General features: G+C 41.7%; 2 protein-coding genes across 6 annotated transcripts in view; one reads left to right on the forward strand and one right to left on the reverse strand.

The window, feature by feature from the left end:
- Positions 1-25,587, reverse strand: part of kynu (kynureninase) — a 44,203-nt gene that overhangs the window by 13,580 nt on the left and 5,036 nt on the right. The window contains exons 1-3 of one of the 2 annotated variants that reach the window (XM_016679999.1): positions 22,943-23,163; positions 22,774-22,861; positions 21,636-21,687 (exon numbers count right to left, since the gene is read on the reverse strand). The gene's annotated coding sequence lies outside the window, so the exon portion shown is untranslated. Of the gene's footprint in view, positions 1-21,635; positions 21,688-22,773; positions 22,862-22,942; positions 23,164-25,587 lie in introns of those variants that run through there. The other variant, XM_007568669.2, reaches the window with a different exon arrangement.
- LOC103149490 (von Willebrand factor D and EGF domain-containing protein) lies at positions 1,036-24,866 on the forward strand. 4 transcript variants are annotated; one of them, XM_016679996.1, is made up of 33 exons: positions 1,039-1,412; positions 4,937-5,121; positions 6,019-6,247; positions 6,917-6,982; positions 7,059-7,291; positions 8,870-8,959; positions 9,038-9,179; positions 9,547-9,764; positions 10,270-10,343; positions 10,426-10,699; positions 10,816-11,018; positions 11,108-12,009; positions 12,108-12,244; positions 12,329-12,490; positions 12,571-12,675; positions 14,149-14,263; positions 15,261-15,526; positions 15,596-15,815; positions 15,884-16,021; positions 17,813-18,250; positions 18,745-18,909; positions 19,628-19,989; positions 20,062-20,485; positions 20,769-20,864; positions 20,954-21,049; positions 21,137-21,232; positions 22,220-22,315; positions 22,377-22,472; positions 22,614-22,709; positions 22,792-22,887; positions 23,192-23,287; positions 23,373-23,470; positions 23,753-24,866. In XM_016679996.1, the coding sequence occupies exons 1-33, from the start codon at positions 1,325-1,327 to the stop codon at positions 23,771-23,773; spliced, it is 6,123 nt and encodes a 2,040-aa protein (XP_016535482.1). In that variant the 5' UTR covers positions 1,039-1,324; the 3' UTR covers positions 23,774-24,866. The 4 variants fall into 4 exon arrangements, with proteins under 4 accessions (XP_016535483.1, XP_016535482.1, XP_016535480.1 ...); XM_016679994.1 differs by having other exon boundaries at positions 1,040-1,412; positions 20,053-20,485; XM_016679995.1 differs by having other exon boundaries at positions 1,040-1,412; positions 17,816-18,250; positions 20,053-20,485.

Raw genomic sequence — 25,587 nt, forward strand, 5'->3', positions numbered from 1 at the left:
TAAATACGTACTATTTGAAATTTTGTCTCATTTTTAAAGGACCATCATTGTATTTATTCTTTAGAATTTAAAATAAACATCAAATTTTGCCAAATATGTGGATGGAAAGTGAACCTGCGTTTGGCTGAAAACAAAAAAGAAACAGCTTTTCTTCTAAATTTACATAGAATAAAGTTAAGAACCTTTGAGGAAGGTCCAAAGAGCCAATTAAATCAGTAAAGAGGTAAAAAGTTAGTTCTACAACACATTTGAGTTAATATTTATCTAAAATGATAAGATTTGTTTCTTTAAAAGTTGAGTGGACAGACTAAAAAGTGACTCTTTTGGTTGTGAAGTTTGCAGACCCCTGGCTTGTTACTAAATGTTTTAATGTAGATTCTATAAATATCTCAGTAAACTTAAAATAAGACTGAACAAACTTCTAAGTAACTTTTCAGTAAGATATAGGAACTTGTTTTGGGTCAATTATTTAATACTGAAAACATTTAAAAAAAAAAAAGACTTACAAGCTCATATAACCTCCTGAAATGTTAGTTATGAGTTAGATTTTCTTATTTCAACCGTACTAAGATATTTCCACTAGAAACCAGACAAAATGACTTGGTAATGTTTGTGTTTTTGTGGTGTAATCTACTGGACATCATGTTCTTATTCACATGATATTTTTGTCTATTTCTTTTGCAGTAGGTTCTTTTTCTGTATGGGGTTGGCCCGCTGCTGTACCTTTTGTTCTTTTTTATCGGCTCACCAGGTGCAGCTTTCTGTTAATTCTTTTGGGATTTAGTTTTTTTGGGGATGCAGGGATTTAGGGTATTTAACTCTCTTTTTGTCTTTATAGAAAATCAAAAGCAGCTGAACCAAAGGAACATTTCTAGAGTTTTTAAATAAAAAGAATATTTTCACCCTCACTCTTGCATCTGTGTCCGCAAATATATTATGCATTACTTTGTTGCCCTTTCATATTAAATCTGGCCAATTAAATATTGTCATAATATGATGGAAAGTTTTAAGGGGTGTGAATATTATGGGAGGTTTATTCTGTGCAGCTGGACACGCAGCGAGAGCCTCATGTTTACACAAACTGAACCTGGGAGGAGAACGACTCAGAGAATCTCCAAAGACCCTCCTCCAGCAATAAGCGCTGTCCTGCCTCCTCTTCCTCCTCCTCCTTCTCCTTCATCTCCCAGCCGGTCTCCAGAGAGCCAGACGCAGAGTTTAGTCTCTTATCCTCTAATTAACAGAGAATTTTGTGCCATTTTTGCAACCTCTCCCCCTCTGCTTCCAATGGGCCAGAGAGACTGATCCAGCTGTTAGCGCTGCACACATGGATTGTTGCGCCTTTGCTGCGGTTCTGGGATGTTTACGCATCGCGCTGCTCTGGGCTCTGCAACTAGGAGCGCTGGCGCAACACGGTAGGTCCGGCAGAAGGAATTGATGCATGCATGCAGCCTCACAGATCTGATCCAGAACCTGGTGGCAGAGAGAATTAGGAGCAGAACAGGCATGCCATTGAGCTGCTGTCCAAAGGTTAAAAATCTGGGTCTGCAGGGCGTCTCAGAGCAGATCAAAGCTGATTACAGGACACTTTAGAGGGTCCTGGGGTCATAAAATGAGACACTGAGGGGGCAACAACACCAAACATGTAGAGAGCACAGCAGGATAACAATAACTGTCTATGAAGCTCAGACAAGCAAGACTGTCGCCGGATATTTAGGACTCATTAGCTCACCAGCAGCTTGTCAAATAAAAATGTAAATGCTTTACTGATAGTCCAGTAGACTCTCAGTTATTCCAATTCCAGCTCCATTGGTTCTCTTTCTCACTGCATTCAGTGCATTCAGTCAAACCAACCAAATCCTTTGAGCAACTTGTTCCCCTCCTCGCCTGTGGGGGCGCTGCACCACAAATCACTGAGAGAAACATTAAAACTTCTGAGCACAACTTTCTTCATCAAATGCAAACAAAAATTGAGTTGCAACAGATTTGAATAGTTATTTGTTTTTCGTAAAAGACCACGAGCCATTTCTCCTGTTAGCACTTTACTAGCATGCTTGTTTTGGTTGGTTTTACCCAGAATGCCATGCACTGTAGTCCACTTCCTGCTTTTGTAGTGGTCTCCAGGCCACTTGGTGTTTACATCTCCATTTGAGTTCATTTTGATGCTTTGGAGTTCACCAACAACAGATATTTTATTTTTTTCTTCAAGTATTTTACCTTGAATTGTATTATTTTACCTGCACAACACAGATTAAGACTGACTGATATAGAATAAAATTGCACATAAAAAAGGATTTCACCTTTTACAAAGCTACGTTGACACTGCAAATGCAACATATATCTGACTTTTTCAAACAATCTGATTTGTGCCACTTGCAGTCAGAATGCTCGTCACATTTTATATGATATTTCATGCGTCATAAATCTGCACCAGAAGAAGCCAGACGTAAATCAGGACATAAACAATGGCTGAAGCTAGCAATGCCAACACTTTCATAATTTTTTTAGCTTTCTTTGCCTTTTTCTGATTTTGTGACCATACTATCAGCTCCATATCAACAACCACGCAAAGAACAATGCAGCTCTTCAAAATCATAAGTGAGAATCAAGAACTGTTGTGTGAATGTAGTCAAAGAGAAATGTTTTGGGTCAATAGATTTCCACTTTCTTGTTCCAATATGTTTTCTTTGGAAAGGATCTGGGAGGTTTATTTGAAAACAGTCGGTTCATTCATGCAATCTGTTCAGCTTTAGTTCAAATCCCTGGAGATTTATGGTCCCATTTACTGTGACAAACTGAAAGAAGGTGGTTTAGATTGTGTTGTGATTTAATACAAACCACAGCAGATGAAGAAGCTGAAACAGAATGGCGCAGGTATAAAGCAGGCAAATAAAGGAGGGCAAATATTCACTTATTCTTGCATTTTATGCTTTAATTTCTTTCTTGCATTTTGTGTAAAATTAACTTTTGGAGTTTTGCAACATGTCATTCCCTCATTAAAACACACCTGGAGTGTTGCTTTGATTCTTTCATAATAAAAATAAAATAAACAAATTTATATATCAGCTGATCTCAAGATGGTCCAACAAAGTTTACTGTTTTTTCCTCTCAGCTCTAATCCTGTTCCTCTCCGCCTATTCATCAGTTCTGTAAACGTACTAATCCAGGGGTTTAGCCCGCCGCTGCAGTCTGGTCGACCATCATCCTCCCTGAAGCCGAGGCTGTTTGGATGACCTCTGACCTCGCGCCTCTTCAGAGGAGCTTCCAGACAGGTCGTGCGCTCAAACAGGCGACAATGTAAACAAGAGCATTTTCTTTTAGGAAGCTGTCAACAGCAGGATCGGCTGTAACTGTTCGAGACGTCCTGAATGTTTGTTCAGAGGAAGCAAAGTCCACTCGGTCTGCTTCAGCTCCAGAGCAAAGATCGCTGCTTTGACAACAAATGCACAACATTTGCAGGTTTGTCTTCACCTTAATGCCGTGTTAGTCATCCCCCGTTGGACTGAGCGTCCTTTCCTGAGGCAATCCAGGCGAGGAATGTTATTCCTGGGAACTGAGATCACCTGAGGTGAAAAGGTCCTTCCTGTTAATAAAATCAGCAATCCTGTCTCCGTTTTCCTTTAACTACTGAATTTATTGTACCGAGATATTTTCACTAGAAACTTTTGCAGTTATGTGCTTCCCAGGAAAAAAACTACCTCAAGCAAACACACAACATGATGTTTATTAAGCAGCCTAATGCACCTAAATACATCTTCAAATTCCTCAAAAGTTAAGAAATGAATCACTCCTCTCCTAATTGGATAACTTTTCCTCTCTTGCCTGTTTTAAACCCACCAGCTGTTTGTAATTTGAAACCATCTCTATTGTGCATGTGGACCAAATGCAGTCCATATTGGACCGTCTCTTCTGGGTGCCTGAAATTGTAATGAACCATTTTTTTGAGTGTACATCACAACAGAAATACTAAGGGTGCGTTCCCACAAACCCTGTTTGATCTGCTTTAACCGACTCCAGTCCATTTGCCTAGAAAAATCTGGTTCCTTTGTGGAGGTGTGAATGCGTAATCCAACTCTGGTCTGCCTAAAAGTCTCGGTCTTGGTTCGGTTGAAGTGAACTTTGGTGCAGTTTGAATGCATATGTGAATGCCAAGCGGAGCAGAGATTGCTCCAAAACCAGGAAGTGGACTACATAACTATTTATTTGTTCTCTTTTCTATTATGTTCATTTTGTTGTACAACTTTTTTCTCGTAATGACAAATCCTGAAATGTAGAAGAAAAAAAATCTTAGCCCGATCCTAATACTCGGCCCCAGTGTTTAAGTGAAGATAAATAAGGGATATGAAGTACTTAATGAATTAGAATTCATTTATTTTTTATTATTGAAGGCTAACCCATAGCCTTCAATAATAAAAACTACATTTAGCTAAAATCCACTGATTTAAAAGCCAAAAATGTTTTCTAAACCTGCATTTTATTATGTAAAACTTGCAATTCCTCTGATATTTGGAAGTAAATATGAAACATATCTGCAATACTTTGAAGAAATGCATCCGGTCACATTGAGTTTCTTCACATGCTGGCTTTTCCCAACTTTCTCAGCAGGATTTAATTTAACTGACATTTAGAGACCAGATGTTCAATCGTGTAAGAAAACAAGCCAGATGAAGTCACAGACGAGACAGAATAAAAGTCTCAATAAAACCAGAGAGTTGCAAATCCATGTGCTGATTCCCACGGGCTGGTTTTGTTTTGTCTTCCACCAAAAGGTCCGTTCTGCAGAAAGCAGCTGTAGATAAAGACCTGACCTAATTATGGTCTCAGACTGGAGTCTGCAAGGCTCAAGGAAGGGATTTTAGGTGGAATGACACTGACTCAAAGTAGAAAAGCAAACTCAGTCATGAGAAAGTTTACAGCAGTTCGTCATCCTTCTTCACAGCTCCAGAGTGTTACCCTGGAGGACATCGGATCTTACGCAGCCCCTACCGCAGCGTCGACTTCGACTCCACAGAGATCCAGAACACGGCCATCCAGGACCTGATCTGTGACCATTCACTGTTGGCCGGCTGGTACCGATTCCGGATCAACAACAAGCCGGCAGAGATGCCAACCAGCTGCATTGAGGTTGGAGAATAGAAGGCAATGCTGATGAGTCCAACAGTGGGCTTTAAGATGTGTAAACTCATAAGTGTTGTATATTTCCGTTTCTAAACTGTAAACAGACTGAAGTTAGATTGTTTTTCCAGTCATACCGACAGAGGTGGGCACCACTAACTAAAAAGTTAGCTGTGATAAGCCTAAAGAACTAATCATAAACATTATTTCTGCTAATACTAAAACATTATGAAAACATCGTATTTATCAAAAGCTAAAGCGCTACACCAACATAGTTTTTATTAAGAGCTAATGTTGAAGCACCATACCAACACAATATTTAGCAGAACTTAATGCTAAAGCGCTTCACCAACACGATATTTAGCTGAAGCTAACGCTAAGGTGCTACATCAACATGACATTTATCAAAAACTATTGCTAAATGCTACACCAAGACAATATTTAGCAGAACTTAAAGCTAAAGTGATACACCAACCCAGGTTTCAACCCAGGTGCAAAATATGGAAGCAGAAATCTACCAACATGCATTAGGAAGAAAATCAAGAACGCATTTTAAAAGTTTACCAAGCTATAAATTAACATAGTAGGAATATTCAGTGAAATAAATGCTTTGTTATATGTCAATATTTTCTAAAATAAACTATTTGACAGTCATTTGTGCTCAATTAAACCATTGTGGGATAAAATATTATTTCACCTCAGTCTAGTGTAACAATGAAGGGCTTTTGCACAAGTCTTGTCAAAGTCCAACTTCACTGTAGAAGGGGGGCTTGTTCCATCAAATGAACTTTCTCATGGTGCTTATTAAAATCAGCAGACTGGTTTAATAAGCACCTTCAGCCCAGCTGCAGGGAATAACAAACTCCTCTTTTAGATAACGACTGGTTCTCGATTCTCCACCTGCAGATGAACCACTGTGGCACCCAGGCTCCAATCTGGCTGTCGCTGAAGGACACCTCTCTGCCGCGACCCGGCCAAGTCCGCCAGCTCTCTGCCTGCGCCACATGGCAGTTCTTCCACGGCAGCGCCAAAGACTGCTGCCTTTTCCGCATCCCCATCACGGTGAGGAACTGTGGCGACTTCCTGGTCTACTACCTGCAGCCGACGCAGGGCTGCATGGGATACTGCGCTAAAGGTGAACACCAGGAGGTTTCTGTTTTCTTAAAGATGACCTATCATGCTTCTTTGAACTGGTTAGGGTAGGTCCACATTTTCTTGCACAAAATTATTCTTAGATAATGAGATTTTAGTCTGGTCAGTTCTGCCTTCTATCAGAATGAACTGCTTTAGGGCCTCTGTCACTTTAAATCCAAATAAGCTGCTGCTGGTCGGGCACTCAAAACTCAATGCTTACACTCACACGTGAAAATGGCTGCAATTATACGATCCTTCATCTTTAAAAAACATTAGTAGAGCCTCCTGCTCACACAGTAAGAATGCAGCAAATGGTTTCTGAATGGTAAGTCAACAACAAAATACTTGTATTTTCCAGTAGCCATTGTAAAGCAGTAAAATCAGCTGCAACTAAGCTTGGGTTGCTCGGTAACGGGCTGGCCTGGGCTGGGGTTGCTAGGTAACATTCAAAAAACATTAGCTTATTGCCAAAAAACGCCATTGTGTGTGCGCACGCGCGTTTGTGTGTGTGTGTGCGTATCTGTGTGTGTGTGTGTGTTTTAAGAGCTTGGACTTTTTTAAAAGCAGTTGAAACCGAAATGCAAGTTCAAAAGTGTGCAAACTCTGAATTTTGCATAATATGTCTCCTTTGACGATGGTGATAACATATCTGGCTAACCTCATGTTTCAGTTGCTCCAGAATCAGGATCCAGAGTCTGTTTACCAGGAGAAGTGGAAGTTAATGGACAATGCAAAGGTAGGACTTAAGGGAAATTAAAGGAAACCATTTATATTTCTTCAAAATATCCTAAAATGTGTACATCTGTCCCCAGTTTTGGTTCCGTCTTTGCCTTCCCGGCCAGTGATCACCCCAGAGCTCATCGGACACAGCGTCCACCTCCGGTGCTCCTTCGTCCCGCCGCCCTGGAGCCAGATACTGGGCTTCCAAGTGGTTTGGGCCCGACACATCGGCCACAAGATGAAGGCCGAGATCAGGCAGGAATCAACGCTGAAGCCCTTCTCTCTGGTGGAGATGGATGGCGTCCACTTCAGGCTGGGAGAGACGGTAATTCCCAACAGATTGTACTGGGATTACTGGAGGTAGGGGAGCACATGTGGAAGGCTTCAGCATGAGATATGGATCACACTGACTTACTTTAATATTTTTTGACCAGTCTCAGAAAAAAAGCAAGCAGGGAATGTCTCTCACTTTGAGTTAGGAGAGAGCAAGTGTAAGGAGGGGAAGTTAAATGAAAAGCAGGTTGGGAAAGCCTTGATCCACATGGGTTTCATTCACAGTGGATTCCAGGGAAGCTCTTTGAAACACACAGATGGTGCAGAACACCTCTGGAGGTGGACGAACTTTAGAAAACATCGAACAAGCAGAGTAGTAAAACTGGATATGGAGTAAAAATGGCTGAAGGAACAGGAAATGAAGACACCTGAAATATTTACAGCTTCCAGTGAGTGAATCCAGAAGCACCAGCGAGGGAAACACGGACACCAGGAACCAGGAGTCCAAACCGACGGAGGAGAGGGATTTTATGGCCTGATGGGTTTTTTTCTGGTAGAACGTTATAATCTGCGATTTTGTTGCTGATGTTGCTTAACAAGACATGAGAAAAAAAAACCTAGAAGATTTGTTTGAGATCAGCAGAACCATGTCGCCATTAGTGAAGTGAATATACAAGAGAAAAGAAAAGCAAAATAATATAAAACAAAAAAGAATAGAAAAAAAGCAGCAAAAGAGGAGTGAAAGAGAGCAAAAGAAAGAGCAAGAAGATTTAAAGAAATAAGAGCAAAAGAAATTGAGAGCAAAAAAAGAGCAAAACAATGAATGAAAGAAAGAGCAAAGGAAAAAAGAAAACAGCAAAAGGAAGAGCAAAATGAGTGAAAGAAAAGAGAAACAAGGAAAAAAGAACAAAAGAAGGAAAGAGTGAAAGAGAGCAGAAGAAATGAAGTGAAAGAAAAAGAGTGAAGGAAAGAAAAAAGTTAGGCAAAAATGAAAGAAATAAGGAAATAAAATGTAAATAAAGCAAAAAAACTGAAAAGGAAAAAACAATGAGATAAAACAAGAGGATTTTGGAAAGAAAGGTACAGAAATTAGAGGGGAGGGAAAAAAGAACAAATTCACACAAACATGAAAAAAGGATATAAAAGAAAATTGAGTAAAATTATATTTTAAAAAGAAACAAGGAGAAAGAAAATGAGAAAATGAATTTAAATGAAAAATGGGGAGAATGAAAAATCTGTAAAAGAATAAAAAAGCAAATCTAGTTGGGGTTTTTTGCAGATTCCCTTCATCTGTTGCTCTGACTTTTCCTTTTCTACCAATTTTATTTGAAGCATTATAAACAGACAGCTCTGTAGGACAAGACCATTAGCCTTGTTTTAAATCTTTAAAGACAGCAACTTGTAAAACTCAATCTGAACTGAAAGGATGAAGCAGGTCGTTACACATACATCTTCCAGCTGGAGTCGCCTCAAAGCAGCTTCGACTAGACCTAATGGTCAGTTTCCTGTTTCCAACATTCACTGTCACTGATTTCCAAACATCCAGTTTTCATTTCCTGGAGGAATTTTTCAGCACCAAGTTTTCAGCGTTTGTCCTATTTCACCTACAAATCTTTTGTTTTCTTTGCAGTTCTCATGTAGTGTGTCGATTTTCAAAGTTAGCTCTAACCACACCAGATCCTCTGCAAAGGAAAGTGAAAGTTTCTACGCTGGATTAAAGGTAAAACTCAGCTTTTCCCTTGTTCTTAATGATTAAACCAACTGTTCTCCAGCAGCTAAACTTTTTACTTTTGCTCAGTTTTCTCCAGACTCTCTTCACATAGCAGAGAACAACATGGAGCATGAAGTGACCGTCCACAGCACAGTCCCCATTCCCTGCTTTAGCTCCAACCTTGGCCACCAGTGTGGAGTCCCTCTGGCTTTGAGTGTCCACAATCCAGGTCAGGTCTGCTAGAAAACTGTTTTTACATCAACTAAAACGAAGCTGGGGAAAGCAAAGGATACAAAATCCAAATTCTGGCTGTGAATAAAAGTCTCTGCAGTTCACACCGAACCAAATATACCCCTACAGTCAAACTTAGTATGATTTTAATTGGATGATCTCTGTTTTAAATAACCACCAAAGCAGAGATCACAATGACAATGATAGTAAATAATACATATGAAACATAAAATACTCCTTGGTACTCGTTTTTGTGTTATTTTCAACGATCCTGTAAATCATCACATGAGAGTCTGCTGAGAAGCTGTGATTACAGTTCAATAGACATCCGTCTGCTAATGCTAACACGGTGTTGACATCCACAGAGAGCCTGAGGCATGAGGTCCCCAATGTGGTGGTGTCGGCCTGCCAGGTGGAAATCCAGCCAAAAACCTGCAGGGACGACAGCTGTGGCAGCGCAACATTTGTCCTCACCGCTGTGACGGATTTCACACGTGACGGAAATCGACTGAGCCTGGTCTCTGTTTTACCTGGACCTGGTGCTCCGAGACTCTGGAGGAGCTATACCCCAACATCTCTGAAGGTGAACTCATGTTTCCAATGACAATGTCCTGCTGGGGTCCCTTTAGTTCAGAGTTCATTTGTTCTCTCAATGTATCCTTGTCAGCTACTCTGCTTCTTCATGCTATTCAAAAATGTGCACATTAACCTAACTGTCACCTCAATATTTCCATTGACTCCAATAAATTGCAGGCATGGTTGTTGAGTTTGTGGCCTCCCACGCTGCAAGGATTAAATGGCTCAAAGGAGATAGTGACAGTGTGGCGATTTTATAAAATTTTAAGGACATTGATGCATGTTTAAGGAATGTTCTCCAATAGCGCAACCACATCTTCATACTGGTGTCAGTTTTCCAAATAGCCATTCATTAATGGTTTCAAAAGAAGAGAGTGGAGGTTTTCATGTTATAAGAAGGATAAGAAAACTTTATTTTAGTCTGAAACCGTCATTGAAGGATTGACAATAAATTTACTGAAATCAAACCTTGAGGATTAGACGTGTGTCTGCCTTCGTCTGCTTTCCTCCAGGTCATGGTTCAAGACATTCCCACCTCGATGTGTTACTCTTTGACTGATCCACATGTCATCACACTTGATCGCAGGTAATTAATACCTCAAAAGATGTTCTAGAAACAGATCAACCCTATTAAATGTATGTCCCTGTCTAAAATCTGCTACCTCCAGGCGTTATGAGAACCACCAGACTGGCACCTTCCTTCTATACCGAAGTCTTGCCAGGAGGTTTGAGGTCCATTCTCGCCAGTGGGACTGTGGCAGCAGACACTACTCGGTTGCCTGCAATTGTGGTGTTGCTGTGCAAGAGGGGAATGACATAGCAATCATTGACATGTGCAATGGCCAGCTTCAAGAGACCCGACCTCAGCTTATTGTAAAGAACATTGGTGAGGAGGGGAGTCGGGTCAGGATCCTGGAGTCCCATCAGGGAAAGAAGGTCACCGTAGGTATCTGGACATTTTACCACTGTGCTTTTGCTTCTTTTGTGCTTGCATGATGGATGTTTTCTTTAGTTCAATCTATATTAACTTTGTGTTGCCTATGACTCTTCTGTCATAGTTGATGTTTCCCTCTGGGGCATTTGTCAGGGGAGATGTAAGCGACTGGGGGATGAGCTTGTCTGTCCAAGCTCCAAGTGTCGACTTCAGCAACACTCAAGGATTGTGTGGAACCTTTGACCACAACAGCAACAATGACTTTCATGGTTCCAATGGTGGTTTTTATGGTCCTGATGATTTGGAACGCTTCATTGAGGACTGGAGGTCAGCAATTTAAGCTTACAATCTTTTTTCTTGACTCTGATGTGTCTCTAAAGTTATTTGATAAAATGGTTTTCACTTTTTTGTGTTAGGATAGCTCCTGGTGAGAGTTTATTTGACAATACACCACCTCTGATAGTGCAAAAGGCCAGACGTCCCTTCTGTCAATGCCACAGAGAGTTTACCCCATCTCAACAATATAGCAGAGGGATGGTGCACAGTCCTTTATCTCACTCTGACTGCTCTGCATACGACAATGTGGATTACACATCTGTTTTTCCTTCCATGGATACAACAGCAGAATACATCAGGAGTCCCAAAAGAGAGGAACGCATCCTGGAAGTGTCTGCTTTGAGTAGTCATCCTCTGGAGGGAAGGCACTTGTGGATTAATGGACAGAGAAGTCAACATGGAGATGATTTTGAACTGGATGGTGAGTTGAGAGAAGATCTGTTGCTTTCACCACACAGGCCAAAGAGACACACTTCCTTTGAATTTCAGCCCCTCTTTGCTGCTCAGAGCCTGAGCCAAACAGATTTGGAAAGTTTTGCCTACTTTTTTCCTGAAGATCACCTGGCAGAAGCTAGACCAAAGGTTCAACCCCAGTGGCCCACACCAAATGGACTGACCTCAGCCAAAGCCCTGGAGGTTTGCCAGATGGCCTTGGTCAACTCCACCATTGGCGTCATGTGTGGAGGTCTGCTGGGACGCCATCTTGATGAAGCAGTGACTCTCTGTATGATGGACCTGCAGCTAAAGGATGACCTGGGTTGGGATGAAGGTCTACTGCCATTTCTGGAAAATGAGTGTGAGAAGCAGCTGCTGGACAACCGCACCCAGCGAGCCATGCAGGTTCATACCTCATCAGGTGTTTCAGGGGAAGTGGTGATGGCATTGCGCTGCCCAAACTTATGCAATGGAAATGGAGCATGCACCGAGTGGGGATGCCGATGTTATCCAAGTTACAGCAACCATGACTGCAGCCTTTCCATCAGTAAGTCTCGGTGGATTTCTAGCGTTTGTGAATTAGGTCAATGATGAAAAAACCATGAAAAGTGCTGATTTTAGGAAATATCTCACGTCTTCCGATAGGCCAGCCTATTGAGATAACCGATTTGGAAAACAGTGGACTATGTGACATCCGAACCTTTGACTGTCGCAGTGTTCGAGTGTTTGGCCTCGGCTTCATCGACTCTGCTGAGCTCAGCTGCCTCACCACAAGACTAAAGGTAAGCCAGAGCAATGTTGCATGTCGAGCCAACAGCCGTCAACACAGGAGCATTGTTGCTCACCTTTCTGAGCTTCCTCTGCAGTTCATGAACAACGGTTGGATTCCAGAGGAGCAGCAGAAGACAAAGGCAACTTTTCTCAGCTCCAAGGCTTTAGACTGTGCTGTTCCAACACTGAGCAGTGCAGCTATCAGTACAGAGGACTCCATGATGGACGACAAGCCATATGCACGATGGGACATTAAGGCATTACATTTATCTGTAGCTTTTTTTGTTTTCCTTCTTTCAAAAAATATATATTTATATTGGCCTTTTGTGGATTCCAGGTGACCAATGATGGGTTCCAGTTCAGCCAGGCAAAGATGCTGACGATTTATGACGGTGTTTGCCAGGTCTGTGAGGCATCGCACTCAGGACTCTGTAAGTTAAAGGTAACTTATTTACCAAAAGGAGCAATGTTTTTCACCTACAGTTCATAGTGGTATAGGCGTTGGTAACCAAAGGTGCATCAGGATTGTAATATTGGTAATACTTTCAATCAGCAACCCAAGTCAAGACCTTTCAGTTGATCACTACTCGTGATGGACTGGTCATGGAAGCTCACACGATGAAAGGATCATCTGAAAGGGACTGATCATTTTGAAATTTGTCTGAAGAAATACTATTTCTATGTGACTTCTGTATTCCAGAGGTCATTCAGTGATCAGTCCAGGGTGTGGTGCTAATGAAACTGACCTTAGAACTCCAAAAAATTTGGTGAATCCAGGCTAACTCATGATTTAATAGGGGTTGTGAGTATTTTCTCCATAAACAACCCTGCTGCTGTGGAGGGTTTTTCACTTCTAACACAATCCATTTAACAGCTGAATGTTGAATTTACTGAAGTTATCTTTGTCCCATTATTAGGGACGCACTGATTGCAGTTTTCTGGACGATCAGAGATCTTTAAAAAGCAGATTCCGATTTACAGATTCCAAAACTACCAAAATTAATGAATTAATTGGTGTGTCCCTACCCAGAGTGATTTAGTTTGATGATTTGAAACATGAAATGTACAGTTATGCAATTGCCTTGCACCCAGGTAGACTTGAATTCAAATCCCAACCTGGGGTCTTTCTGCATGTTTGGTTAATTTGTCTCTAAATTGTCCTTGTTTTTGTTTCTGTGTTGGACCAGTGACCTGAACAGTGACCTGTCCAGGGTGTACAGTCAATGGACCAGATCCAAAACACATTCTTTTCTGTCAGTAACTGTGGCAGAAAAGAAAAAAACAAAACTACAAGGGGAAAACACTATCAGCGCTGTAGATAAAATGGAGGTTAAAATTGCTCCCAGATGGAAAATCAACTGGAATTCCTCCGTTAGGGATTGGCAATTGTTTTTTTCATTAAAATCAAATATACACAGTGAAAGTGCTACAACTGCCTTTAATCTGAGTTTCCAGTTGTCTGCAGCAGTATCTTATTTCCAACTTCAGTTACAGTAACTGTGCAAAGACTAACTGTTGCCGTCAACAGGTCTTTAACTGAGAAGTTGTTGCTGCTGCTATGATGTTTGGGAGGATTTCAGAACAAGGAGTTTTATGCGAATCAGAAGGTGTTAAGTGGTAGAGTTTGTTCACGCCTTCTGATAGCATGGGTCTGATTGAAAGCAGAGACAGTTGTTCAATAGCCGGCTTGTTTAAATGGGCTGCAGTGTCTCTCTGTTACTGGAAACACCGTTTTACTGGATTGCAATGAGTTAAAACACAAACAGCCGCAGACATGCATCAAAAAGATTTGCAGCTGTTCGAAGAGGCTGGGATTAATTAAACAGCTCATGAAGTGTAAATAGAGTCCATTTCCTACAACTAATGCGAAATCCCATTAAAACTGTTTCTGTTTCCTTGTGTTTCATGGTCCTAGGAGAAGACGTGTAACATAGACGGGATGTGTTTTGCAGCCGGAAGTGTCAACCCCAGCAGCCCCTGCCTCGTGTGTTATCCCGACACCTCCAAATTCACCTGGTCTGTAAACCAAGGTATAAACATTTCCTTGCAGCTGATGCAAGGTGAGGAAGTAGGGAAAACTGCATCGAAGTGAGTGAATTAGTAGGATTCCTTCTGGCTGCTGCCACGGCAGGAGTCCAGCTGGGATCCTGTTTGTCTCCATTAGCAGATCAAAGGCATCTCCCCAGCATGTTCTGACCCGTCGTTTAACCACTCCTGGGTGAGGAGTGGGGGTAAATCACATGTTTTATCCACAGAGCAGCACAGAGGGACTATCATCCTGAAGTAGTGAGGCTACCCTGCAGTAAATGTCCAACTAAATCAAGAGTAAGACCAGTAATTAGCCTCAGAACCGGATCAAAATGGAAAGCAACAGGAATAAAGTACTTCAACATGACTCATTAAGGTCCCAACAAATCAAATACAGTACAACAATTGGCCTTTTCACAGAGCTTAGCATGAGATCAACACCAAACTGCAGTCCTTCAGAGTGACTGTTGTCTTCGTTGGGTTCAGTTTCTTCATTCTGTTGGTACCAAATGACAATGTTTGACATATTCTATAAAGGGCGACCAGGTCCTTGTAAAATTTTTATGCCAATTCAATCTCTTGTATCTCAATTTTCCCAACTAACATTAAACGCATCTAACACAGTTGTTAAAAGAAGCCGGTTTGTCTGATTTCCATTGAATAACAGTAAACCTTTAAGTCACGAGAAATCACTTTCAATTGGAACGAAACAATTACCTGTTGGAGTGGTACACCAAAGATGGGGACAGCATTCACATAAATAGGACATTCCTAGGACATCCTGCACATGTAGTTGGAATAATATTTGCAAGTCTGAACATGCATGTTTACGATGATTCATCCAGGAAGGACCTGGTCGTAAAGAGCCTCACTAAGCACAGGAAGCTTCTGTCATCAAATCTTTCTAGTTGGAGAACAGTAAATGAGAAGGTGGGGATAACCAGAGGTGTTGCTTTGATATACAACTGGATAATGGTCAGGTCTCCGTCTGTTTTCCAGTAAACAGGCCTCCATCTTTCCACCGACCTCAGAGCAGCCTGCGGACATTTGCCGGAGAGAATTTCGTCTTCCAGTTTGCGGCGTCTGACCCAGAGGGCTCGGCGATCCTGTTTCAGCTGGAGGACGGACCAGACGGGGCTGCGCTGTCTCCTGCTGGCCTCCTCATCTGGAGGGTCCCCTTGGTTCTCCTGAAGGAGGAGGTTCAGCAGTCCTTCAGTTTCATGCTCTCTGATGAGTGCAACGCCCAGAGCACCTTCACGGTGCAGGTAAAGTTGAAGGAAGCAGCTGTATTAATACAGTCAAGGCTTCGTCAACTCATTTTGTGCATCACTCAGGTTGATGTGGTGCCATGCGGTTGCCTGAACGGAGGGACCTGCATGATGGATGTCAGTTTTCCCGCCGGCAGTGGGAAGTACCTTTGTGTTTGTCCTGGGGGTAAACAGGGCGAACTCTGTGGCGAAGACGTGGATCAGTGTTTGTCGTCTCCATGTTCAGCCGGCAGGTGCATCAGCACTGCCAGCGGCTACAGATGTGAATGTCCTGCTGGACTGAGAGGTAAGAACAGACTCAAGACATGATCCAGGGACGTCTCTGCAGTCGCTTCATCATGTTGCCTTTCACAGGTTTAAGATGCCTGGAGGACATCAATGAATGTGAGAGGAATCCATGTTTTCCTGGAGTCCAGTGCATTAACAGCATCGGCTCCTTTAGCTGTGGTCCATGCCCCAAAGGCATGCTGGGAAATGGAACGACTTGTACAGGTAAGCGGACACTTCAAACAGGGTGAAACAGGGGGTGGTCAGTTATTTTTTGTCAGGAACTACAAAGGCCCAACATGTCAGCATACATAAGGGTTAAACATTTGGCACAAACAATGATAAATCTCCACATAGTTGCAAAGCTAGTCACAATACCCTTTGGTTCATGTTAGTGGTACAAATACACAACAAATGCCATTCCAAGGTTCTACACAAGACAAATATATAATCAATTCAATCTATCCTAATCCAGATTAGGATAGATTAAGCTGATAAAAATTCTTTGTAAGAAAGCAAATAAAAATCACTTCCTTTCTTTTGATGAGGTGTAAAGTAGACCACTTCAGAGTTTCCTCCATCTTCCTTCATGCCTTCACGTAAAGTTGATTTACCTCAAAGTTTTCTTGAACTTTAACTGACCTGCAGTGTTTATGTTTCTCTAGACCAGGTTAGGAGCAGAGGAAACTGCTACCTGCCATGGTTTTATGTCTCCTGAAATCAAATTTTGAAACAGAATCTGTGCAGAACGATAAACACTGAGTCCTCCCTTTATGCACACAGCAGCGTTGAGCTTATCCAATAAAGCTGTTCAGAGGTTGTGGAACCACATAAAACTATCTCAGTGCACCAACTTCTTTACTAAATTAATTGTATTTGATCATCTAGACTGTGATGTTGGTTTACGCTTCTCTTTTCCTGAATTTATTTGCATTGAGGGAAAAACCTGGAGTCTGGTCTTTTGAGAGGAAACTTCAGGTACATAAATGGAGCGCAGCAGAGTCTCTGAAGAGCCCTCAGCAGGGATACAGTGCTTGTAGTGAATGGAAAGCAGATGTCTGATTGTAGCCGATGCAGATGCTCTGCTCACTTGCGTCCAGCTAAGCTTAGTCTCTCTGTCGTCACATGTAGAGTGTTCTCATTTATTTTTTTCTGCTTTGCATTTTAAATCTCCAAAAAAAACAACAACTCTTTTATCAGAACCAAAAATCCAAAACACAGATTTAATGCACATTTTGGATAATGCACAGCAGGTGTTACCAAGCAAAACCAATCATTAGGTTTAGGGGGCGATTACTTTTTCCCAAATGAACAGGTTGGTTTGGATAGAATGAATATTTCAGCTTCTGCAGGCATGCAACCGAAACAATCCTTCACTACTTATGTTTTTTAGTAGAAAAACTGCCCAAAAACAAACCACAAAAGGTAAATTATGACTTGGACACTTTGGTTTGACTTTCTTGCTCCCTTTAATGCCAAAGATTTGCAACTTTAGGCATCAGATGAGCTTGAATATTGCCTGATTGTATGCATGTCTTGACTTTGAAAATCAGAACTACCCCAAAAAAAGCAAAGTAAGACTGCAAATTCCCAAGCAACTTCTTGTAAAAATGGGGTAATAAAAAAGTTAGTTTTTCCAGGATATTACCAATTAGTTTAACATAAAGAAACATTCTGACACATGCTGAAAATGGACTCAGTTAGCGGCCAGAAGATTTGGCAGTGCTAAGGCAGAATAAATTAGATTTATGAGTTTGACTTGCTGCCTTGTCTAAAACCTGTCGTCATAAATCAAATTCGCTCGCGGCTCTAGATGTGTCGATAAGCCACAATGAACGACCAATGTTGAGACTTTTAAACAAACTTCTCTCTCTCTCTAAAGATCTGACCTGTTAAAAACTTTCTTGTGTCTCAAATCATCTTATTGCACCATTACTGCAAACAGTCTACAGCAAGTATTACATAAAAAACGTCTTTTGAAGTTATCAAGATGAATTTCTTGTTTTCCCCCCAAAGCAGCAGTCTTTAGGCCGGATGCCATCATCCCAACACCTTTTCCTCTTACAACTATTTACAAGATACCAGATGTTCTGCTGCGAGTTCCAACAAAGACAGACCCTTTCCACAGAGCTTCCACCTCTTTGAAGTCAGAGGTGGGCAAAGAGACACCAGGAACTGGGACCAAAGCAGAGTCCACCTCTTTGAGGACTATCCCAGGAATTACCCCCAACTTAAAGGTCAGGACGGTGGAAACCAACAAGAGTGTGGCAGCAGATGCTTCCCAACACATAGGTGGTCAGCCAAGAAAACCTCAAAGAGGTCCTTTGGTTTCATCCAAGCCCATCAGCAACACTTTTGAGGACAACTCAGAGAGTACAGCCATGAAAGAGACACTGGACCAGACAACAGTAAAGAATGAAGTCGGGAATACTTCCAATAAAACATCAGAATCAGGTAAATAGAAGAATAAAAGCTGTTCACATATCAAGAAGCTCTTTAATATTTCATAGTTTACACGATGGAGGAAGAATATATTCATGAAACCCTTAAGGCACAAGTGTCAAACTCCAGTCCTCAAGGGCCGCTGACCTGCAACTTTTAGATGAGCCTCTGCTGCACCACCTGAATAGAATAATTAGTTCATTACCAAGGCTCTGGAGAACTGATCTGCACAAGGAGGAGGGAATTAAGCCATTTCATTCCAGTGTTTTGTACCTGTGGCACATCTAAAAACTGCAGGACAGCAGAGGACTGGAGTTTGACACCTGTGCCTTCAGGCAAGAAAATGGTCTAGTAACAGGTACCTAATGAAGTGGTGAATGAGTGTACGTCATCAAGCACTGAATTAAGCACCATATGATTCAGATGTTGTCCAGAGAAAACGGTTATCTCTAAATGTTGCTGAAGGACCTGATCAGATGATAAGGCAGTCTTTCTCCTGACCACAGGTCCGGTTCGGTCTGTCCCCATCTCAGCAACATGTGCCAGCAGGCCGTGCTTCCCTGGAGTCCAATGCATCAACCGCAGGCCTCCACATGTTGGTTACGTCTGTGGTCGCTGCCCCCCTGGACTTCACGGCAATGGTCGCATCTGTATGAAGACCCCCAAGGAAGGTAAGGGATTTATTTACCTCAAGTTCCCAAACTAATCTGTAAATTTTGGGAATTTTTAATAATAAATTTACAATTTACCCCTTTGACTGTTCTGTGCATGTTTGAAATTATTTAGGAATCTCAATCCATTCAGAAGTTATGTGCTGCTTTTGAGGTCTTTTGTATTGTCTGTTTTTCCTAATGTTCTCTGTTTTCTTTCATTTAAAAATGTCATTTATTGCAGCACATAAATCAGTGTGAGTGGTTAGAGACTGCCTTAATGTACTAACCACCCGGCCACAAAGTTTCAACAGCAGATTGCTTAATGCTGTTGCTCTTTAGGGAGACCAGGGAACTCTGAGCAGACAGTCTGATTCCAGCTTTAATCCCTTTACTGCAGATCTTGTTTATCTGGAAAGTCTCAAAGCAACTTTGGGTGTTTTTGCAGATGCCTCAAACCTCTAAAAAGGCATAAATCGCCTGAATGGTTTTGTTTTTATTGTATTTGTGGCAGCACTGATTAAGCACGAGCCCTGTTTTGGAAACATTCTCAGTTTTATGGCAGAATAGATAAAAGGCCTGATCCCTCAACTGTTTGATGCAAATCTTTGACAATTATGAACAAAGCAAGTCTGATTGCATTTCTGGTACTTGAACTTCAAAAGCACAAGGAGAGAGGAAGAAATCCGGCGAGAATATTTGCAGAAAGGCATTGATTTGACTTCCTGTCTTTCCTCAGCATCCAATGTCCTCCCTCAGCAGCAGATGTTTGGTAAATCCAGCCAATATTTGCATGTAAGCAAAGCCAAACCTTCCCAACTTCACCTCCACCTGCCAAGCTTCCCATCCAGGCAATCTATCAGGCGTCCACCTTTATCAGTGGCCACACAAGACAATCCACCACATCAGGATTCATCATCACAGAGAGGCGGTGGAACAGGGAGGAGGGAAGCAGTCTCCTCTTCCTCCAGAAACGCTCCAAGGACATCATCCAACGCTTTATTTACTCCCCACTCCACTCATGAGATTGCCATCTCCAGAACTGTCACCAGGACATTCACCAGGTCAAGAACTACAACCTTTAGAGAGTCGGGTCCCAAGGTGAGTTGAAATGTTTTGTAAAGATTAGCTGATGTGTCTGAGCATTAACAACATTGTCCTTAGATGACCCAGAAGTCTGAACGAGCTACAGCCCTTAAAGTGACGCCACCACAGGGAGTTCAACCACAGCTCAAGTCCTGGACGCCTCCAAAGCCTGCGCTCCCTCTCACCGCCGCCCTCACAGCTCTGTCCTACACTCTGTCTGAATCAGAGTTCTCCGCAGACGGAGACGAACTTGATCCTCTGCCCGAGGGTCCACAAGCACCCACAGCACCAACTCCTACACCTCTTGTCCAGGCGGTCTCCAGCTTCACACCACATAAACCTATGTCCAATCATCTCAAAATAAGGAGCGACACAACAGCTAACAGTCATGTGACGGCCTGCTCCAGTACGCCTTGCTTTCCTGGGGTCCAGTGTGAGCCGGCGGTGGGTGGGGGTTTTCGCTGTGGGAGGTGTCCTGCAGGATACATAGGAGATGGACACGCATGTCGGGGTAGGGCTAAACCCAAGAGAGCAAATGTTCTTTTTCACATGTGGTTGGGGTTCATCAAAGTGTGAACTTTGAAAGTGTGAACTTTGATGAACCCAAGTTTCAATTTTATGAAAACTTATTGATATGATGAAAATATGATGAAAATTAAAACAAGTTTCAATTTTCATCATATTGTTCTGGAATAAATGGCTGACCTAAAGTTCTCCTTACAGCTTAATGCAGTTCAATGTAGAGTCAAAAGTCATGATTACCTTCTCAGTGGCGCCCCCTGTTGGTTTTTAAGCTGTATGCAGGCACATGTGTGGCAGAAACATGGAGTGTGCTGCACCCAACACATGCCGCTGCAAACCAGGCTATACAGGCTCAAACTGCCAGACAGGTAGTTGAAAACTGTGGAAGAACCATTTTATTTTTACCCAGATCTAAATTTTGTTTTAATTATAAAATTTTTTAAATGTTTTTCTTCAGCAATATGTGATCCGGAGTGTGTGAACGGCGGGGTTTGCATTGCTCCAGGTGTGTGTCAGTGTCCTGGAGGTTTCCATGGAGAGATTTGTGAAGAAGGTGAACGTAATCCATCAATGCATCTATAAAAATGATGCTAGCTGCTTTAATTATTATTAAACATGTGAGAGCTTCCTGTCTGTGCAGCTCTGTGCAGGTTTCCATGTGAAAATGGAGGCAGCTGTTTGGGACTGCAGACCTGTTCCTGTCCGTATGGGTTTGTTGGTCCCCGATGTGAAACCAGTGAGTTCATAAAGTTTCTACAAAGATTTTTATTAGTGGTTTGGTAACTATTAAGATTTAATGTCATCCAGTTTGTTTCTCTGAGTTAATATCAAGTTAAAGAACTTTTTTACTCTTCAGAATTTATCAACTTCTCTACCTCAAAATGTTCAGCTTTTCTTTTATTTCATTTGTAATGTCTTGTCTGAATTGTTTAAATGGGAAAATCACAGTTTTCCCATTTAGTTTTTATTATAAAACTTTGATTACGTTCATACAAAAACAAAACTGGGTTAAAAAACACATTTTCACCATTTTAGAACCAACGAAATGATTTGGAGTTCACATTTTAGCATCTCATTAGCAGTTAGCACAGCTAGCAAAACAAAAACAACAGTCTCTTTGTGAGAATGTAGATCCTTACCTCAAAAGGCTGCAGACGTTTTCCAATCCAGTATTCAGGGCTCCTGGACAATCTGGATAAACGAGGAAAAAAGAAAGTAAGAATATGGAAAATATTTGTATTTATAGAAAAAATTATTTATCCCATTGTCTAATCCTTGATTTAGAGTATAAGAAACTATGTTATACCCTCTGCTTCTCTGTCATCACATCCTCGATGAGAAGTTGACGTTGCAGCTCGGCTGAATGAGCGCCATGTGAAACTTAAAGAGCTTACAGTGTGTTTATATGTCAAAACAGAAATGCATAAAGGGCATTTTGCATCTAAAACTGGACTCAGTTTGGACCGTTTATTTTTCCCGTTCTGGTATGGCCCCGCCATCTTTATTTCTGTATCAATTGGCTCCACTTAAGGATGACCAGAGGCACCCTTTGGTGGATGGAGGCCACCAAAGGGCCTCCATCCACACTAAATGGATGGTGGATGGAGGTCTAAAAGAAGGTCTAAGCAGAAATTATTAATTGATTAGAACTAATAAGCCATTATTTGCTTCCCCTAATCCAAAACTCAGACCTGAATCTTGTCTGATGATGTTTTTACCGCAGTGGTCTGCAGCCGTCACTGCCACAACAGAGGCCAGTGTGTGTCCCCAGACGAGTGTAAGTGTCCTCCAGAGTGGACCGGACCGTCCTGTGAGATAGGTGAGTCCCTGATGTCTTAGGGTGGGAACCAGCCAGCAGGTAACCTGTCTGTTTTCTCTAGCTCTATGTTCACCCGTCTGTCTGAACGGAGGAACTTGTTCTCGGCCGAATGCCTGCGAGTGTCCCCGCGGTTTCTACGGAGCGCAGTGTCAGAACGGTAAATATGAACCTAACTATAAATCTATAAACCTAATCCCGTTCTGCACCCTCAGCTGGATGTTTTATAGTTTAATCTTAATCTATGACCATCTCTCTCTCTCTCTCTCTCTCTCTCTCTCTCTCTCTCTCTCTCTCTCAGCTGTCTGCAGTCCACCCTGTAAAAACGGCGGTGTGTGCAGGAGGAACAACCTCTGCTCCTGCCTGCAGGGATTCTCTGGGGAGCGCTGCGAGAAAAGTCCGTCTTTTCTCTCAAATTTCTCTTTAAATTATCTGAAAACATGATTTCCACATTCGGTTACTTGTCTCCTATCCGCCAGGTGTGTGTGACCCCATGTGCATGAACGGCGGCAGGTGCGTCGGCCCAGACGTGTGCGACTGTCCGTCCGGCTGGCGAGGGAAGAGATGCGACAAACGTAAGAAAACGCAGATGGAATCTCTGGAAATGCGACTAGAATCCCATTAAATTACCCGTTTCTAATTCAGCATCAGAAAGTGATGATGTCATGGCTTTGTGAGCTTCTGATAGGTTAGTTAAATGTTTGAATTGAATGGATGAACACGCTATGTTCTCATCGGTGTCCAAACTGTGGTGCAGGGGCCATTTGTGGCTACTGGAATTAATTTTTCGGCCCCCTGATTGAAATTTAAGAATAATACAAATTCTGCCACTCCAATGAAAGCGTTTGATGCTGAACTGATGATGAATTCTCCTGGCAGCCAGCTGCCTGCAGACGTGTCTGAACGGAGGGGAATGTGTCGGTCCGAACACCTGCCACTGTCCAACGGGCTGGCAGGGATTTCTCTGTCAGATCCGTGAGTAAGACCTGCTGCTGCTGCATGTGGGGAACGTCGGCGTTTCTCCAGTTCTGACTGAGTCTCAACCCGTTTTCACCCTCAGCTCGCTGCGAGACACCATGTTTGTTCGGCAGCCGCTGCGTTCGGCCTAACGTCTGCGCCTGCAGAGCCGGGTTCACCGGAGCTCGGTGTTCACAGAGGGTAAGGAGCAAAGCATGCTGGGAAACGCTTTAAAAAATAAACAAAAATTAAAATTAATGATGAGTAAAACTGATTAAAGTGAAAAAAATTGATATTTCTAACAAAAATACAGCCTAATAATTAAATGAATCAAAATTAGGTATGAAAATAGTAAATTTTACTGAGTTGTTTGTATTTCTTGAATGATTTTCGACATGTTCTAATATTTTCTTCTCTGCTGGTGAGATTATTGATTTTTTTGCATTCATATATTTTACTTTAAAGTATATTTTTGTGTTTCAGCTCTCCGTCGCTCGCGGCTGAAGATCAGCGGATTATTGATCCAAATTCTCTGACTACTGTAGAAACCCGCCATGTTCAGGTTCCTCGTCTATAATCTGACTTTCTCTATCAGTATTTATTTATTTGAATGTTTTATATTGTCACATATCCTCGATGTATATATCTTAATCACTTTGTAATCTGCTGCTTCCCATCGAATCTTTGTTTACTGGAAGTTTTGTAGGAGAATAAAAAGTGTTTTATAGGCTTTTCTGATGGGATTAGTCTATTTCCTGGAGCTTCTACTCATTTGAATTTGTTTCAGTAAAATCAGTGGTAGGGTGATAAGTAGTATATTTAATTGTATTTTGAAGTATCACATTTGGTTTTACAAATAATGACTTTAATACATCACATTCAAATGATCAGATTTTGATCACTGTATCCAAGTTTTACTCTCCTAAAATCTTTTTACAGTTTTGTCTGGTAATATTGTGTCTTTATTCTGTAAATATTATGACTATTCTCGAAATTAAAAGAAAAATCCCAATCTGGCCTCAATACCTTGTCATAAAAACTTTATTTAGAGATATGGGGAAGTTTTTGTGGTTTTGAGGTAAAATTATTACTGGGGATTTACCACCCTCTAGTGGCGACAATAGAAAACAACAAAAATATTACATGATGTGATAAATTATCACTAAAAACACACAAAAAAACAAAACATGGATGACACTTCACTGCAACACAATGTTACTTTTTATCATTGGATTCTGTTTAAATAAAGGCAATAAAGCAATATTTGCTGGAAATCGACAACTTGAGTGTCAGTGGGAGCTCCAGCAGCAGCAGCAGCCCACATGAGGCAGATATTTATATCTGTCCCCAAAGATGGTTCTGGAGCGGACGGCGGAGGTCCGGCCGGGTCCCACCTGGACTGTTCACTCAGCAGGAGCTCAGAGCAGCCGGCCAAAGTTCGCCTGCAGCCCCTTAGATCCCGACAAACAAACACAAACACGCTGAGCGGGAGGATCTGGACTGAGTTCCTGCTGTCTGATTGAAGGATGCACTGATCAAACAGCTGGAGAGAAATTTAAAACAACTGGACTGCAAAAAGGTTCTGTTTATCACAAAACAAGACGTCTGTGCACTGCAGCAACTGTGAAGCATGGCGATGAAAGCATCATGCTGAGGGTTGGGTAGTTAAATGGTGAAAAAAACAAAAACAAATGTTAAACTCTAACCGGCAATTATAAACTGTTTATAAAACTGATCACAGCTGATTAGCATCGCAAACATAGCATCCAATAACTCCTGACCTTTGACCCCAAACCCCAGAGGAGTTAGAGAGGAGGAAGTTCAAACCATCTCTACTGTAGTGTGCATCTTAATCCCGTACTCCAACGTCTTTCTGCTCGACTTTCTAGAAAGATTTAAAGAGGAGCAGCAAAAGCAAAAGAAGTGGATTAGCAGAGCTGATGGTGTTACTATGGACCTGTTAGCATCTCATGACAGCTGTGAGTCAAAGCGATGATCTTCAGTCAGAGGCTTCTTGAGATTTGTTGGAAGACTGACTCCTACTGGAGATCCTTCTCACATCAACAAAGATTCTCACCTGGTATTTTTTGACATTTCATTTCCATTTGGGGATAAAAAAACAAGTATTTTTTAATTTGATCATGTCAAGGTCACCTATCATGATGCTGCCACCACCGTGCCAAACAGATCAATCACATTCAGGAAAACAATTAACTTTACTCCAAGTTTTCTTCACAATACATTTAATATTTTTGTCACATTGCATCCAAAAATTTAACGTAACTGGGATTTCATAGGACAAAACAAAAATAATGAAA

The sequence above is a fragment of the Poecilia formosa genome, unplaced genomic scaffold (genome assembly GCF_000485575.1).
Source record: "Poecilia formosa unplaced genomic scaffold, Poecilia_formosa-5.1.2 Scaffold229, whole genome shotgun sequence".
Lineage (NCBI taxonomy): Eukaryota > Metazoa > Chordata > Actinopteri > Cyprinodontiformes > Poeciliidae > Poecilia > Poecilia formosa.

What these genes read in the sequence shown, in the direction of transcription:
- LOC103149490 (XM_016679994.1), top strand. Translation starts at nt 1,325, where the DNA reads ATGGATTGTTGCGCCTTTGCTGCGGTTCTGGGATGTTTACGCATCGCG. An exon ending in CACCTGGTCTGTAAACCAAG is followed by an intron (nt 14,264 to 15,260) that starts GTATAAACATTT and finishes TCTGTTTTCCAG; the next exon opens with TAAACAGGCCTCCATCTTTC. An exon ending in TGGTCCCCGATGTGAAACCA is followed by an intron (nt 21,233 to 22,219) that starts GTGAGTTCATAA and finishes TTTTTACCGCAG; the next exon opens with TGGTCTGCAGCCGTCACTGC.